We start from the raw sequence: 14,714 nt of genomic DNA, 5'->3' as shown, positions 1-14,714 counted from the left end.
TGCAATATCTTTGAGATCTCAATATATGCAGGTTCCACTCTATACAAGTAAAACCTAAGCCGTATTCTGCCTTGCATTCCTTATGTTCAGCCATGTTTTTACCAACTAGCCTAACAAGAAGTACTCGGGGTATGTTTACATAATAGCGTGCCCTGGTCTTATAGGTATGGCATTATGAATCACATGCCTAGAGCATTTTCACGGTTCGCAAAGATAAGCGCTGTCAACAAAACTGAAATAACAACAAGTGAACACTCCAACAAAGCCTAGCACACAAGCTATGTGCCAAACAGAGCTACAAAGAGACGAGCCCAAGTAAAGTCACTGCTACCTCAAGTTCTGGAATTTTACGAGCAAAACATGCAAACCAGTTTCAAAGCTTGCAATGGAAGGACTTTAATTGAAACAGGCACATAAACAATCTGCATTACAGTTTGAAATAACTTTGGTGGGCCGTAGAGGCCCCACCCAGATGATAAAAGCGACTGGAGGTCGCCTCCACGAATAAAGTAGAATGTAGATTTAGTCCCACTCAAGAGCTAGATAGCACAGTGATTGACATGTAGGTGTAGGGTGCAAGTCTATGTTCATCTGCCTTCAGAAAAAAAAAATCTAAGGCTGCATCAGTGCTTCTATGTTATACTGTATTTTCATGTATGTATGCTGCATTTCTGGTACTACATTCAGTGACAAGTTCCATCTCGGCAGTGGCATCCCCTTGTCGAAATGAGGATGCCACGGTCGAGATTGAACTTGTCATCGAATATAACAGCAGAAATACAGTACACCCACTTAGCGGGGCCTCTGCTAGAGCCGCGCTTTTCATTGTATAACTGTGACTCTAACACCATGTCAAGCTTTACTGCAAGTGTAGCAAACCTCATCCGGCACGGGTAAGGTTTGAGCCAGCTGCAAGCCCGGACAACCAGCTTGCAAAACTGTTGCGAAGCCTAAGCTGGCTTGATCAGTATTGTAATGTAATTGGGAAATGTTAAATTTTAAAGAAGCATGCAATGTGGCAAAAGATTCACAGAAGGAAGAAAGAATTGCATCAGCCTATATGTAGCACGAACCTGTGAAATCTGAATGATTACTTCAGAAATTGCAACCTTTTAGCTTTTTCAGCTAAGAGTAGACTGCTTCACAGATGTTCGAGTGCACGGAGGCGGTGCTGAATCTGCTCGACTTTCAAAAACCCGATCTGTGTTCGACGTCAAGATGAGTTCGCAATATAACTTCTGTTCAAGAGCACTTTGAACACACTTTTCTTTCAGTCAGTACTAATTACACATTGTTGAAACACTGCCTGTCAATTTGCTGCAACTTCCAGTTCTGAAAAAAAGATGTTGCTCCTAACACGATAAACTGATTAATGTTTCGAAACCTACATGTTGCACTAGAAAGATTAAATACTTGAAGTTCACGTTGACAAATGCTATGCAAAAGTTAAAAGCAACTCTAAACATTTCATTTTAAAGAGACACTAAAGAGAAGCGACGGGCTGGTTTATATTGACAAATTGCACTCAAAGAACTCTAATGCCATATGTTTCACTAACATAAGTTCATTATTAGCGGAGACAATTAAGGTTCTATTGTTTTTTAATTTGGCAGGTGACGTCCGAAATTTTAAAGTGTATTTTTCGTAATTTCAAGACATGGGCTAGATAAGTATTCTGAAACTTCGTATGCTAGATCTATAGCAATTGCAGATGATAATGTGCTTCATTTTTAACTATTAGAAGCTACGTAGGACCCAGTAGAAGCCTTCGAGATCTACAAAGCTTCGGTCTGGTGCATGAGTTTCATTGCGGCGTCTCTACCCATATTTTCTTTTCGCGAGTTGTCTCACTTGCCAAGCGTTGTATCGCAGCAAGAGTGGCGTTTTTGAGATTGTGACATTTGTACTCCTTTAATATGCGAAAAATCGCTTTTTCTCTATAGTGTCCCTTTATTTACATTCCCAAAAAGGGGGCCTTCTCTAAAAAAAGGCTCTAGGTCTGGGACACCTTGGTTTGAGAAAGTGCTCATTCGTTTTTGCAGGCGAGTGCTACAGATCAAGTGCATAGCAATTTATTTTCGTTTCATTAGGGTACATTTATGAGCCACTCACCTGGCGAAGCCTCTGTTTACCGGTCCCCTTTTTATGAGAAGTAGGCGAAGCTGTTGACAGGGGCCGTGTGGGGGTCCCAAAAAAGCTCCTGGGCTGACCCACAGCATGGCCTTCGCTTAATTGGGTACTGGTGGTCTTGGATGCAGGGCTGACTGTATTGCTTGCATGTGCCTGCAGCAACAGGCAGGTCGATGAGGCGCATGCACTACTTTTAACCTGATCAGAGCTGAAAAGGCATTTAACATCTGAAGGAAGCCATAGGACAGTGCCATTTTAACTTGCGTAAAAGATGCTGCCTGTGTGCGGTACTATACATTACCTAAATTGCATGCGAACAAAACCACTCAAATCTCATCATAGCGAAATTGCATCTTACACGAAAAATAAGTTTGCCATATCCGAAAGTTCGTTATGAAAATTCATTCCTAACAGTACGTCTATGGCAAGACAATTTTTATTTACTTCGTTATAAGATATTTTGTTATATCTGGGTGTACAGTAAACCCTCGTTAACTCGAACTCGCATATCTCGAAATCTCGGTCAAGACGAAACTTTTTTTTTCGCCACGCCCACCATAGGCGCCGTGCATTTGCCCCCTCTTATCTTGAAAGGTTTTTGCAGGGGACAGCGCATATCTCCAAATCTTGACCCAGAGGGAAGAAGGCAAAGTCCACTCCCAACAGGAAACGAGGACGTTGTGCAAATGCTTAGCTCTTACTATACGTGCTAAACGCAGTTGTGAAGGGTGAATTCGAAATTCCCGCTGTCGCAGCCGTTTGCTATCCGCCTTCTCAAGCAAATATGGGAATGATCAAGTGTGTGCACTTGTAAACGCCTTCTGCACGGTGTGCAGCGTGCCGTCAGCACCGTCAGCACGTAAGCTAGCCCTTGCATGTTCAAGGTAGTTGTCTGTGTTCCCAGCAATCTGTGCGAGACAAATATTCAGTGCGTGGTCTGTGCAACGAATCCTTCCAAATATCAACCAAGATCTGCCCCCCAAAGCAGTACAAATCGCTAACGTTGGAGAGAAAAGTCGCTTTAATCAAGGAAGTGGAAAGAGCACGTCGAAGCAAGTCGTGCATCGCCAAAGATTTCGGCACCCCCTTGTCAATCCTCTCGACAGTGCTTAAAAACAAGCAAACGGTTTTGGAAGGCTTTGAGCAAAGCTTCTAACGAGGCGGACGTCCCCGTTACCAGTATGCTGTCGGATGCAGATATCGTTGAGATGGCCTTGAACAATGCAGATGACCACGCAGAAGAAGAAGAGCCCCGAGAAGTGCCATGACGACAGAAACGCGTAACATGCTACACTTGGCCAAACCAATACATGCACACTATGGTGGTGTAGCGACGATTACGCTCGAACATTAACCCTAATGTCGCGGGACCGAATACCAGCCGTATTGGCCGCACTTTCAATTAATGCAAAAATGTGGGAGGCTCATGTACTTGGCTTTAGGAGCACAATAAAGAACCTGGTCAAAATTTTCAAAGCCCCCCACTACGATCAGATTCGAAAATTTTGTTGAAGCACACTAAAAACTGACGGACAGAAGAGACTGACAAGTACAGCCTTCTGTGCGTCCGTACTTTAGTGCGCTTCAACAAAATTTTCAATTATGAACGTAATCCAACTGGCCCAACTTGCCCCCACTACACTGTTCTTCATAATCATAACGTCGTTTTAGGACATTAGACCGCAGCTGTTCTTATATTATTAAAGCATACATTTCTAACCGCTTATGGGGACAGGCCACACCAACAAATTCTGGAACTTTCATTGCTTATGCTGTGCCAATGTATGCAAGCAACAAGAGTTCAGCAATTATGTATACATTATCGAACATTCCAGCGATAACACTGCAATAGATGACCCTGCATGCATCGAAGGAATGTTCCATCGATAATAAGATTACGGACAAAAACTGACAACTCTGCTTGACTATCGTTTCATTGCACAGGTTGTCTCATTTTCTGAACACAGGTTTTAAAATATGCAGTTCCATCTTCACTAGTTCGAGTATTACTTTTATCACTGACGCAAGCACGTGACCTCAATTTTAAATTTAAAAACTGCAATTTGGACCAAAACTGGGTTTGGCTCAGCTACGTAGTTACGATAGGCCCTCGTTATTGGCCAGGTCATCGGGGCAGGTGGTGAATTCCATTAAGCGGCTAAAAGCACTGAAGAAATCAGTCTCGACATGCACTCAGACAATCTGGTTGTTCTAATGCGCAAGCTGTAAGCCACCGTGCTTAACAGTGGCAGCAAAAAAATGCCAATATTCCGATGGCCGCACGCATTTGACTCAACAGGCCAGGTCCGACTGCATGACGGTCCCAAGAGACCGTTACAATAAAGGAATGCACAGTTTTTTTTTTTCCTCTAATATCACGACACATAAATCGGTACACTCGTTTAGCACAATTAAATGAGGGTTCACACATCAATTTCTCATTTCCGCGTGCCGTACTACAAACGGAGTCTCGAAAAACTTTGGTCTGAAGTGCCGAGATGAGGGGTGTTGCTACAAGTTGGATAAAGTACATAATTTTAATAAGAATCATATGTACACCTCCTTGTTTGGAGTGTTAGCTGCCACTAAGAGATTCTTGTTACCTTGTTTAACAGAGGATTATTGGGGTTGCAGCCATTGAGACCTAGAGACAAGGCATCTAATTTTTTTTTGCACTCATTAGCGCATGAGTCGTGCATTCATTCGTAGCCTACAATTTGCCCAAGAGTATCTCTGTAGAAGGGTGTTACAACAAAAATAACTAGGCTTGTGCGAATAGCGTATTTTTGGTTCGAAGCGAATAACGATATTAGTCAAATAATTTTGAATCAAATAGACTATACGATGTATAAAAAAAATGGGCATATTTATCACGACCTAACTGTCCTGCACAATTTTTTTTAAATATAAATAAGGCCTCTACGCAAAAGTGCTTTCTTTTCTTTCCCGTTCAAATGAAGTCGAGACAACTTAGTGAAGTAGCAGGATTTGACTTTCAGTAGGATGCAAGTGATAACCTGTAAAATACGTAACATTATTCATTACAGTTAGAATGTATAAGTCAACAAAGCAGGCTTTTAAGGTTACAAAAAAAATCAATCGATTTGAGGATCATATGTTCATTCAAAGTGTTTTTCAACAACTTTGCAAGTAGCCATGGAATAGATTCACTAAAGAGGCTTATTGCCTCACTAATTAACCGCTGTAAAAACTTTTAGAGCCTGTCCAGCATGAGAGGAGTTTAGAGATTCCCCACATGCTACAACTTCATTCTCCCTTCTTGTCTCGATGAAAGCGCTTGAAGCAAAGCCGTGAGAGATGGCATACGGAAAGAAAATATGTCGGGTGTGCGTGGTGACCTTACGAACTCTTTTTCTTTTCTTTTTCTTTGAATACGCACGCGGCTACCCACGGTGGCCCCAATAACAACCATGCTCAAATCAGCCAATGGCTGGTACCATGGCTGTGTCGAGTGATTTTCGACATAGTGGCGCCATTTGCTGAAAGAAGAGAGCAATTTTTATCCGATTGAGAATTTATTGTGAATTCCAGGTCACGTGCTGCGCGATAATATTAAGCTCACATGTTCTCGGTTGCCTCGACTACCGATTAGCAGCGTTAGCTGGCCATACTTAACCAGTGTTGCTGGGCCCCTGTAAATTTAAAGTAGAACTTCGCGGCAGAGCAAAATTCCCCTAGCAAGGTGCTTTCACAGCTTAACATTACTACACTGCAGTGAAACTACCCTTACACGCGGTTACAAGGGGACAAATATAGATCTATTCGTTCATATTGTCGCGACGTGAAAATAACAGGATACAGGACGACGATGCGACCAAGAAAAACGAGGTCTGTATTAACAGAACACAAAAGCAGCCGTTTCGACGTCATCTTCCTCGGAGCAACCGTGGATGCTGTCTACGCTCATTACTTCGTAGTCCTCCGTGTTCTTGCCCGGCCTTTAGCCGTGACATTAGCCTCCCATTCAAGAAACCATCGTCCCAATGTTTTACGATCAAAGTGGTTTGTACTCGTTGGAAACGCACGAGTTCATTCAGAGAAATAAGGTTTAATCCGAACAACGTGCACAACTTCTGGAGCACACCTTCAACGCCTTAAAGAGTGCGCAGTATCACAAAAAACCTGTCACTGAGACGTCGTAGAACTTTATAAGGCCCGAAGTACCGTCTTTATATTTTTTTCCGAGAGGCCACGGTGAAAAATAGAAGTCCACATCCAAACTTTCTCTCTTGGCTTGTACGAGACTGGACGGTGACGAAGGCTGTACCACCTTGAATCGTAGTCCTGCTGGCGACTAATACGTAGGCGTGCAAGTTGTCGGGCTTCTTTGACAGGCTGGGTCATATAATCAGCATCCGTCTCAACCTTTTTGCACTCGTGTGGCAGCATAGCATCCAGCATAGTGGTGACTTCACGACCATGAAGAAGGCGGAATGGCGTTCTTGTTTCTTGATGAGCCGTGTTATAGGCGGATGTGACATACGGCCAGAGCTCGTCCCAGTTTTATGCACCACATCGACGTACATGCAGACCATATCCACAAGTGTCTTGTTGAGACGCTCCGTAAGACCATTCGCTTGCGAATGATACGCCATTGTTCGCCTGTGGGATGTGCCACTAAGTCTTAAAACCATCCGTAATGGTTCGGCTGCGAATGCAGTTCCCCTGTCAGTTATTACCACTGAAGGAGCGCCATGCCTCAGCACCACATTCTCCATGAAAAATCGGGCTGCTTCACTTGCCGTGCCCCTCTCCAGAGCCTTGGTTTCGGCATAAATAGCGAAGTAGTCGATGGCTATCCACCTGCGACCTGCCTATGAGGCGGGAAATGGGCCCAAAAGATCCATTTCGACTTGAGTGAATGGAGTAACAGGCACGTCAATAGAATGGAGAAGGCCTGGTGGTTTGACGGGTGGGACTTTTCTGCGCTGGCAATCAAGGCACGTCCGAACATAGTGTTGAACGGTCACCGTCAGTCTTGGCCGATAGTATTTCTGCCTCACTCTGCACAGCCTACGCGTGTAAACCAAGTGGCCGGATGTTGGTTCATCGTGGCATGCCTGTAATACTTCACTCCTTAGAGATGTTGGCACGACAAATAAGTAGCCGTTTTCGTGCGACGTGAAGTTATTTTATACAGAGCGTCGTTGCGCAAGCAAAACGACAAAAGCCCTCTCGCAAACAGTCTAAGTACCGCTGAAGTGTGACCTTCCAAAAAAATTGCCCACAGGTTCCCTCGGGGGAACACTGAGGAGGATGCGGAAGCGGTTCCGCCAACAGTTTGGCCGGCGCTGGTCAAAGGGACGTCGATCATTCTGTTTGTGTATTCGTTGGCATTCATTTCACGGCGACTTCGGACGTCGACGCGCCGTACAAACCAACGGACAAGCGGCAACTGAGCGAGCGAGCGCCAACCTTGAGTATATATACAGCGCGACGGCGCATGCGCTGTCAGCTGTCGAATGTTCTCGAAGGAGAAGCGCGCGCGCGGCACAGATGGCGACGGCGCGACGGCGCATGCGCTGTCAGCTGTCGAATGTTCTCGAAGGAGAAGCGCGCGCGGCACAGATGGTGGGCGACGGCGCGACGGCGCATGCGTGCGCGTCAGCTGTCGAATGTTTGAGAAGCGGTGCGGACGGCGCACTACAAGGCGCGAGTATAAGATGCTTCCGCATCTAAAAACGAAATACGGGTTCTAGTTCCGGGTCGTGTCGTTGCAGCTGTGCGATATTAGCAGTGTTTGCAACTCCGACAAAGACTGTATCGTCATCACCAGCCATTGCAGGTTCGTATGGCGCATGAGAAAGGCGGCAATCGGCGTCTGAATGTCGCTTCCCCGATCTGTAGACCACCGTCATGTCAAATTCTTGAAGCTTCAGGCTCCAGCGCGCCAACCGTCCTAAAGGGTCTTTTAAATTTGTCAGCCAGCAGAGGGAGTGATGGCCGCTGACAACATTAAAAGAACGACCATACAGATATGGGCGGTATTTCATAATGGCCCACACTACCACAAGGCCCTCTTTTTCCGTGGTGGAATAATTTTCTACCGCACGTGAAAGAGTTCTGCTCGTGTAAGCAATTACTCGTTCAGCACCATCCTGCCACTGCACAAGTACAGCTCCCAAGCCGACATTGCTAGCGTCGGTGTGCACTGTTGTCGGGGTGTCATCATCAAAGTGTGCGAGGACTGGTGGCTTCTGAAGGTGTTGCCGCAGCTCGTCGAATGATTTTTGCTGCTGTTCATTCCATACGAATGAGACGTCTTCTCTGGTAAGGTGGGTCAACGGCAAGGCAAATACTTCGAAACATTCTATATTTATAGATAATCTGATATGTGCGGTTTAACGTCCCAAAACCACCATATGATTATGAGAGACACCGTAGTGGAGGGCTCCAGAAATTTCGACCACTCTGGGTTCTTTAACGTGCACCCAAATCTGAGCACACGGGCAACATTCGATATCTAAATTCGAATCGAAGTGAATTCAAATACTCTATTATTCGTTCGAATATTCGAAGCATTTGAACATCCGCACAAGCCTAAAAATAACGTTTAATTTACACCAAGATAACTGCTTTGCATGAAAATGATAGATTTATGTGCATTGTTCGCATAATATAGTAGCACATACTCGAGTATTTAAGCCCACTGAACAAAGAAAGGTTAATGATAAATACAAAATTCAAGATGCAGATTTTATTAGAATGCAGCAGAGTGGGCAATAAAAAGATGCTACAAATAAAATGAGTATACTGCAGTTCTAAACAGAGAAAACTTAATGCACCACAAATATCAGAGTATTGAACAGCGTAAAGTAAAACCCCCGCTAGTTCATTCAAACGTATTGTGCGGGAAAACAAAAGCATTCTCAAACGATCATCATATTGGACACCCATTTGCTTTGTAAGATCACAGACACCACACATTAACTAACTTGCCATAAAAAGAACCCCTCAATAACCTGGGTCTCAGGCATTTCTCTGTAGGTTAGCAGCTTGTGCACATGCACATTCTACAACACTCCCCCAGTAGCAACTTCTCTCAACCAAGCTAAACAAGAATTCTGGAATGCCACTGTTATTCTACTGCCTGAGAGAGTTTTCTACACACTCATTGGAAGTTGAAACAAACTAAAGAGTTTCCCTTAGGAAAAAACTTTGACTTCATGAATAGAGAAACGAACTAAGTCCTCATGTCGACACTGCCAACTAGCAGATGCAGACATGAGAAACCTCATAAAGCAAAGCCAACTGGTAGTACCTGAACAGAAGCTGTTAGTGCAAACTGCGTTTACTTACGTGACCTAGCCTGTCTTTTTGAGAGTCTTCCAGGCCATGAGGTGAGCCATTCGGCAGTGGCCATGCTGAAGCGACGTACAAGTCAACTGGCTCGTTTGCCAGGCGACGACGATGTGCGGGGCTGTGCTGGTAGTTGGCCATCTTTGAAGCAGAGCTGGAGGCAGCAGCACCTCCTTGGAGAACCTGCAGCGATTGAGAGGGCATGGCATGTCCATAATGTTCAGGAACGTGCCCTCAGAAGGTGGTGAATCAGTTCAGAACCGAGGGTGTCCAGTCCAACCCTGAGCGGCTAGACACTCGTTATAGCAGTCCTTGATAACAATGCGCTTAAATGAGCTAGAGGTGTACCTGTGCATAGAGTATTAATCTATACAATTATGAGGGGTGTCGTAGTGGAACGCTTCGCAAATTTCGACCACCTGTGTTTCCTTAAACTGCACCTAAATCTAAGGACACAAGCCTCAAACAATTTTGCCTCCATCAGAAATGCAGCGGCCGCGGCCAGGCTACGATCCCGCCACGTTCGGGTCAGCAGTCAAGCTTGTACCTACAAAAGCCCACAGAAATTTCTTAAATGTGTTTGTGATTTTATGATTTACAGCCAATGTTAAGGACACATATGTTTCTTTTCTAGTAGCAACAACTGTGGCGTAAAATGAGAAGCAAAGCCAAGGCCAATGAGGAGACTATGCAAAGAGAGACTCATCATGCTATCTCTCTTGTGCTACTCTGCATAGAAAGCTCTAGCTTCCTTGAAGCCTTTTTCCACACTGTACAGAGTATTTACGATGGCCAATTATGAATTCAGCACCAATAACGACTGAAACAAATTTAATGTATTAAGCTTCTCAGACTGCATTGAAAGTCCGCGCAAGTCACAAAGTTGTCTCGGTGGCTCGTCAATGTGGAGTGGTTGATTTATCGACAAATAGCAAACCAGCCACAGGGACATTACCTCAGAATGCACGCTGGGAAATAAAAGATGTGCAACTATGTTTAGCGGACCCAATTGAATGAATTTCCGTATTGCGGGGCTCCTAACTTGCAAAGCTGCTAGTAAACTACATTGATACATCACATATATTTGGCGTCATGAGAGGCAAGCCTAATGGATCAACATGCTAACATCGGTGCTACAAGAAATCCTCAGGCTGAACATTTATTAAACTTGACTTCAAGAATCTTGTCCCCAATCACAGCCGAGTACAAAGATTTTTTCCACTGTTACAATGAAAAAATGAATGTGCAACGTTGCATCACAAAGAAAAATATTACAGAGAGAATGAAGTAGGTATTTACAAGAAACCGTTATTTGTCAACAATTTAAGTATAGAAGCTACACATACTAAACAAATCCATCTCGCAGTGACATTAAGAATAAAGGTTTGTCACATGACAAACATGTTCTAGCAAACTATATGAAGATCACCAGCCACCGCGAGTATTTAAACCATCTCAAGCAGGACTTTTCAATTAAACCAAGGCTCAGGTGGCAGAGTACAGAAGTTCCTCTGTTGAAAGTTCGTCAAAACATTTCAACCAGAAAGGACAAGATTGTGACCTACCAGTCGCAGCATGAAGCTACGATGATCACCATCAGAAAAATAAAAGTTTGAAGTGTAAAAAAGTGGCAAAGCTACCGCTAAGTCATGCAAGGCCTGAAACAGTGAATCTGGCTGATTTTTAAGTTTGATCTGCTTCCTTGTAGGAAGTTGCAAGGCTAGGTGTTGTTGGCTGCTTCTCCACGAAGAGAGGCTTGAGAGAGTTAAACCACAGTGAGTCACAGACACAAAACGGATGCCCTAGCACCAAGGACAGAAACTCTCACTGAAATACAAAAGTTTGCACCTCCCATAAATCTATGTGCATGTCGTCGTTCGCTCAGGGCTTCGATCACTTCGATGAGGGGGGGGAGGAGATGTTTCCACACAGTGGCTGCTGCCTTTCCAGTTCCCTAGTTATTCTCTCGTATGCACCGATGAAGCACTCTGCACAGATGCTTCAGCAAAGTTGAAATGTGCATCCACGGTATTCATCTTTGGGTGAGTCACAATGGTTAACGAGGATGATAGCTTTTTGTGCCGTCCAAAGCTTTCATGGCAGGCTTAAGCAACATATAAGCAAGGCCACCAGCCACAGAAAATCAGTTCATTTAGGGACATATCTTGGTAAGATGGCAAGTTGGGCCAGTTGGTTGGGAATTATCCTGAACTTGGTTTACAGCGCACATCAGAAACACAGACACAAGGAAGGAGCAAAAGAGAAAAAAGAAAAAGAAAAGACAGGACCGCACTGGTAGGAGCCCATTAGTGCAAAATGCTGTCTTTTCTTTCGCGACAGATTGATTTATATGCCGTGTTTAACATCCAAAAACGACCATGTGATTATGAGAAGCGGCATAGTGGAGGGCTCCGGAGTCTCTTTTTTTCTCTTTTGCCTGCCTGCTTCCTTGTGTCTGTGTTTCTGGTGTCACGCTGTAAACCAAGTTCACATTGAATGGGAACATATCTATTTCATGTTTAGGTAATGGTCATTACCAATTCTTCGTATCATACCATATTTCCTAAAGCAACTTTTGTTCCACTCTCACATTCGGTGCTCTAATGTGCTGCATGCTTTGCATACTAATGCCGAATGAGTAACACAGTTGATATCGTATACTGATCTACTTTCTCACGTTGTGTTAGAAAAACGAAAACAGAGCAAACCACTATTATGCAAACATTTCGCCATAAGGTCCAACCGGCGATGCTTACCCCAACCGTGCAAGAAAAGTTGGAATTTTCATGCAGCTCACCTGGTGTGTCCTCGGCATCACTGGCAGATCAAGTCGCGACCAAGGTAAGCTGCAAGCCCGAAATGGTCCGAGTACAGCCGGGCTACTGCACCAACAGACGCCAAGAAAACAAGCACCAGTGAGCACAGGCAAGGTTACTAAGTACAGCGGCCGAGTGAGCTACGAGATTGTTGAGGTCGCTTCTTCGAGCTCGACAGGGACTCAGTGCTAGAGAGCACTTCGTAGAGCACTCTCTCCTCAGTACGAAGTGATCTAGCCCAACTAGTCCCTCTCTCCGCTCTGGAGAGCCGAGTACGTACAGCAAAGACGGGCTTTGCCATACGTACTCGGCTTTGGCCTGCGAAGATAATTTTGTGGGGTATCATACTCCAAGCAGTGTCTAATGAGAGTGGTTTCGCGCGCAGAAAAACGCTTGCGAATTGGTGAAAAAGCACCGCAGGTCACGGGATCGAATGCCGGCTGCGGCGGCTGCATTTCCGATGGAGGCGGAAATGCTCTAGGCCCGTGTGCTCAGATTTGAGCGCACTTTAAAGAAGCCCAGGTGGTCAAAATTTCCGGAGCCCACTACTACGGCGTCTCTTATAATCATATGGTGGTTTTGGGACGTTAAACGCCACATATCAATCAATCAATCATTTGGTGAAAAAACAATGAACTAAGAGAAAACAGAAAGCTGACAAACCTCGTGGGTTTGAGCACCGTAGCCGCTGCAAAGTGGTCGCTCACTGCTCGCCACGGAACACACTACCACTTGTGCTCGCTTTTTCGTTTCATTGGCCCAAGGAGCAACGCAACAACGGAATCGAATGGAATGCTGAAGCACCTAAACGAGAATGAGGAGTTTGTGGGCTGCCTAGTCACTTCTGAGTCGGTGTTGTCCGATGCCGGGGCACCGAGGTAACCGAGGTTCTCGGCGGGAGCCAGCGGCTGATTTAAATTTCGTTCGAACAGCGACACTTCCGGCGGCCATACGTCTGTTTTCGCAGCGCGCACGCGCGCTGTGGCCCACGAGGTGCAGGTATGGTGGCTAGAATTGGGAGGTGACGCCAACGGGAGCTCGGAGCCGCTCCTTCGTTTCGAGCAGCGCGGCGGTGGCGCTGTCGGCGGAATGGTGATTCCGTGGTGGTTTTTTGTTGGACGGTGAGCGCGGGTGGACGGCGGAGCGGCAGCGCGGACGTGACGGCCCGGAGGACGAAAACCTAAGTTTTTGTTTTTTGTTCCTTTTTTGCTTGCGAGAGATAAGATTGTAGAAGTAGGGATCGGCTTAAGTAATAGAGGTAAACAGATAAAAGCGTAGCTAGCGGGAGTAAGCGGAAACCTAAATGTAACGAGGCGTAAAGCCACGTGGTAGGTAGGTGTTTTTTTTTGAATGTTTTGAAAATTGGGAGCAACTAGTGTGACCGAACGGTGGCAGCACGGCGGGCGCGTTAGTGTTCAAGGGAGAAGTTGGGGCATCGGTAGCGGGCTTTGTGTGACCGGCGACTTAGGCCTAGGGGTTGGCCGAACAATGGCCCCGAGAAAGAGATCGGGCACTGGAGACGAGGGCCAGGTGCAGTGCCAAGAGTGCCTGCGCTGGTGCTTCTTGGACGAGACAAAGTTCGAGAGTGTGACGGACGCTAAGAAGGCGCCCTTCGAATGTAGGCCTTGCGAGCGGACAAGGCAGGGCTTCGACCGCCTTGAGAAGCAGATGAATGCGAGGGTGAAGGAACTGGAGGGGTACCTGAGGGAGGAAAGAGAAGCGCGGGAGGCTCTCGAGACGCAAGTGGCCGAGCTTGACAAGGCGGGTCAAGCGAAGACCGCCCAGTTGGTGCGCACGGTGGCCGAACTGGACGAAGCTCGGGAAAAGCAGGCCCAGCTTGAAAAGCGGGTGGAAGAGCTCGTGACTCCGGCGGCAGGAGACGACGCGAGTGCGCGGGCTCAGAACAACGAGCGGCACGCCGGCGGGAACGCAGACCCACAGGGGGTGACTGATGCTGCGCGCACGAGCAGTGTCCGTCAACGTAGAGCGGACTCGGGTAACAAAGAAAGCCCCGAGGCGGCGCCGGGAAGTGGGGGATCGCCAGCCAGGTCTTTGGCTACCGTGGTCAACCACAGTAGTCCCCGAACACCTGCAAAAGTGCCGGCTAAAGACCAGAGGAGGCGCCAAGTGATTGTTGTCGGCGACTCCAACATGGCCAGGGTGGGAGAGGTGATTAAGGGGAGGGTGGGAGACGACGAACGCGTGAAGGTGAGCAAGCTTCCCGGAAAAAGAGTAGGGGAAGTGTTGCAACAGGCAAAGGAGCAACTGTGGGATAGAATGGAGGACCGCAGTTTAGTTGTGGTAATGGGGTGTGTGAACGATGTGTTGCAGGGACGCGGGGGTGGGTTCGCAAAGCAGATTGCGAAGGGGATCACTGAGCTGAGGGCGACCTCGGAGGATGTGCAGATTGCTGTCTGCACGGTGCCGGAGGTGCAAAAACAGGGAGTC

At 46.3% G+C, this 14,714-nt stretch overlaps 1 protein-coding gene across 3 annotated transcripts in view; it reads right to left on the bottom strand.

The window, feature by feature from the left end:
* LOC119185594 (uncharacterized) overlaps positions 1-13,249 on the bottom strand; it is a 98,626-nt gene extending 85,377 nt beyond the window's left edge. For all 3 annotated transcript variants that reach the window (XM_075883142.1, XM_075883143.1, XM_075883144.1), the window contains exons 1-4: positions 12,930-13,249; positions 12,248-12,332; positions 9,451-9,633; positions 2,113-2,283 (exon numbers count right to left, since the gene is read on the bottom strand). In XM_075883142.1, the coding sequence (XP_075739257.1) occupies positions 2,113-2,283; positions 9,451-9,633; positions 12,248-12,265 (372 nt within the window). In that variant the 5' untranslated portion in view covers positions 12,266-12,332; positions 12,930-13,249. The remainder of the gene's footprint in view (positions 1-2,112; positions 2,284-9,450; positions 9,634-12,247; positions 12,333-12,929) is intronic.
* Positions 13,250-14,714: the final 1,465 nt, after the last annotated feature.

The sequence above is a fragment of the Rhipicephalus microplus genome, unplaced genomic scaffold (genome assembly GCF_043290135.1).
Source record: "Rhipicephalus microplus isolate Deutch F79 unplaced genomic scaffold, USDA_Rmic scaffold_15, whole genome shotgun sequence".
Taxonomy (NCBI): domain Eukaryota; kingdom Metazoa; phylum Arthropoda; class Arachnida; order Ixodida; family Ixodidae; genus Rhipicephalus; species Rhipicephalus microplus.
Note: the sequence above shows the minus strand (reverse complement) of the source record. Positions and strands in the feature narration are given on the sequence as shown.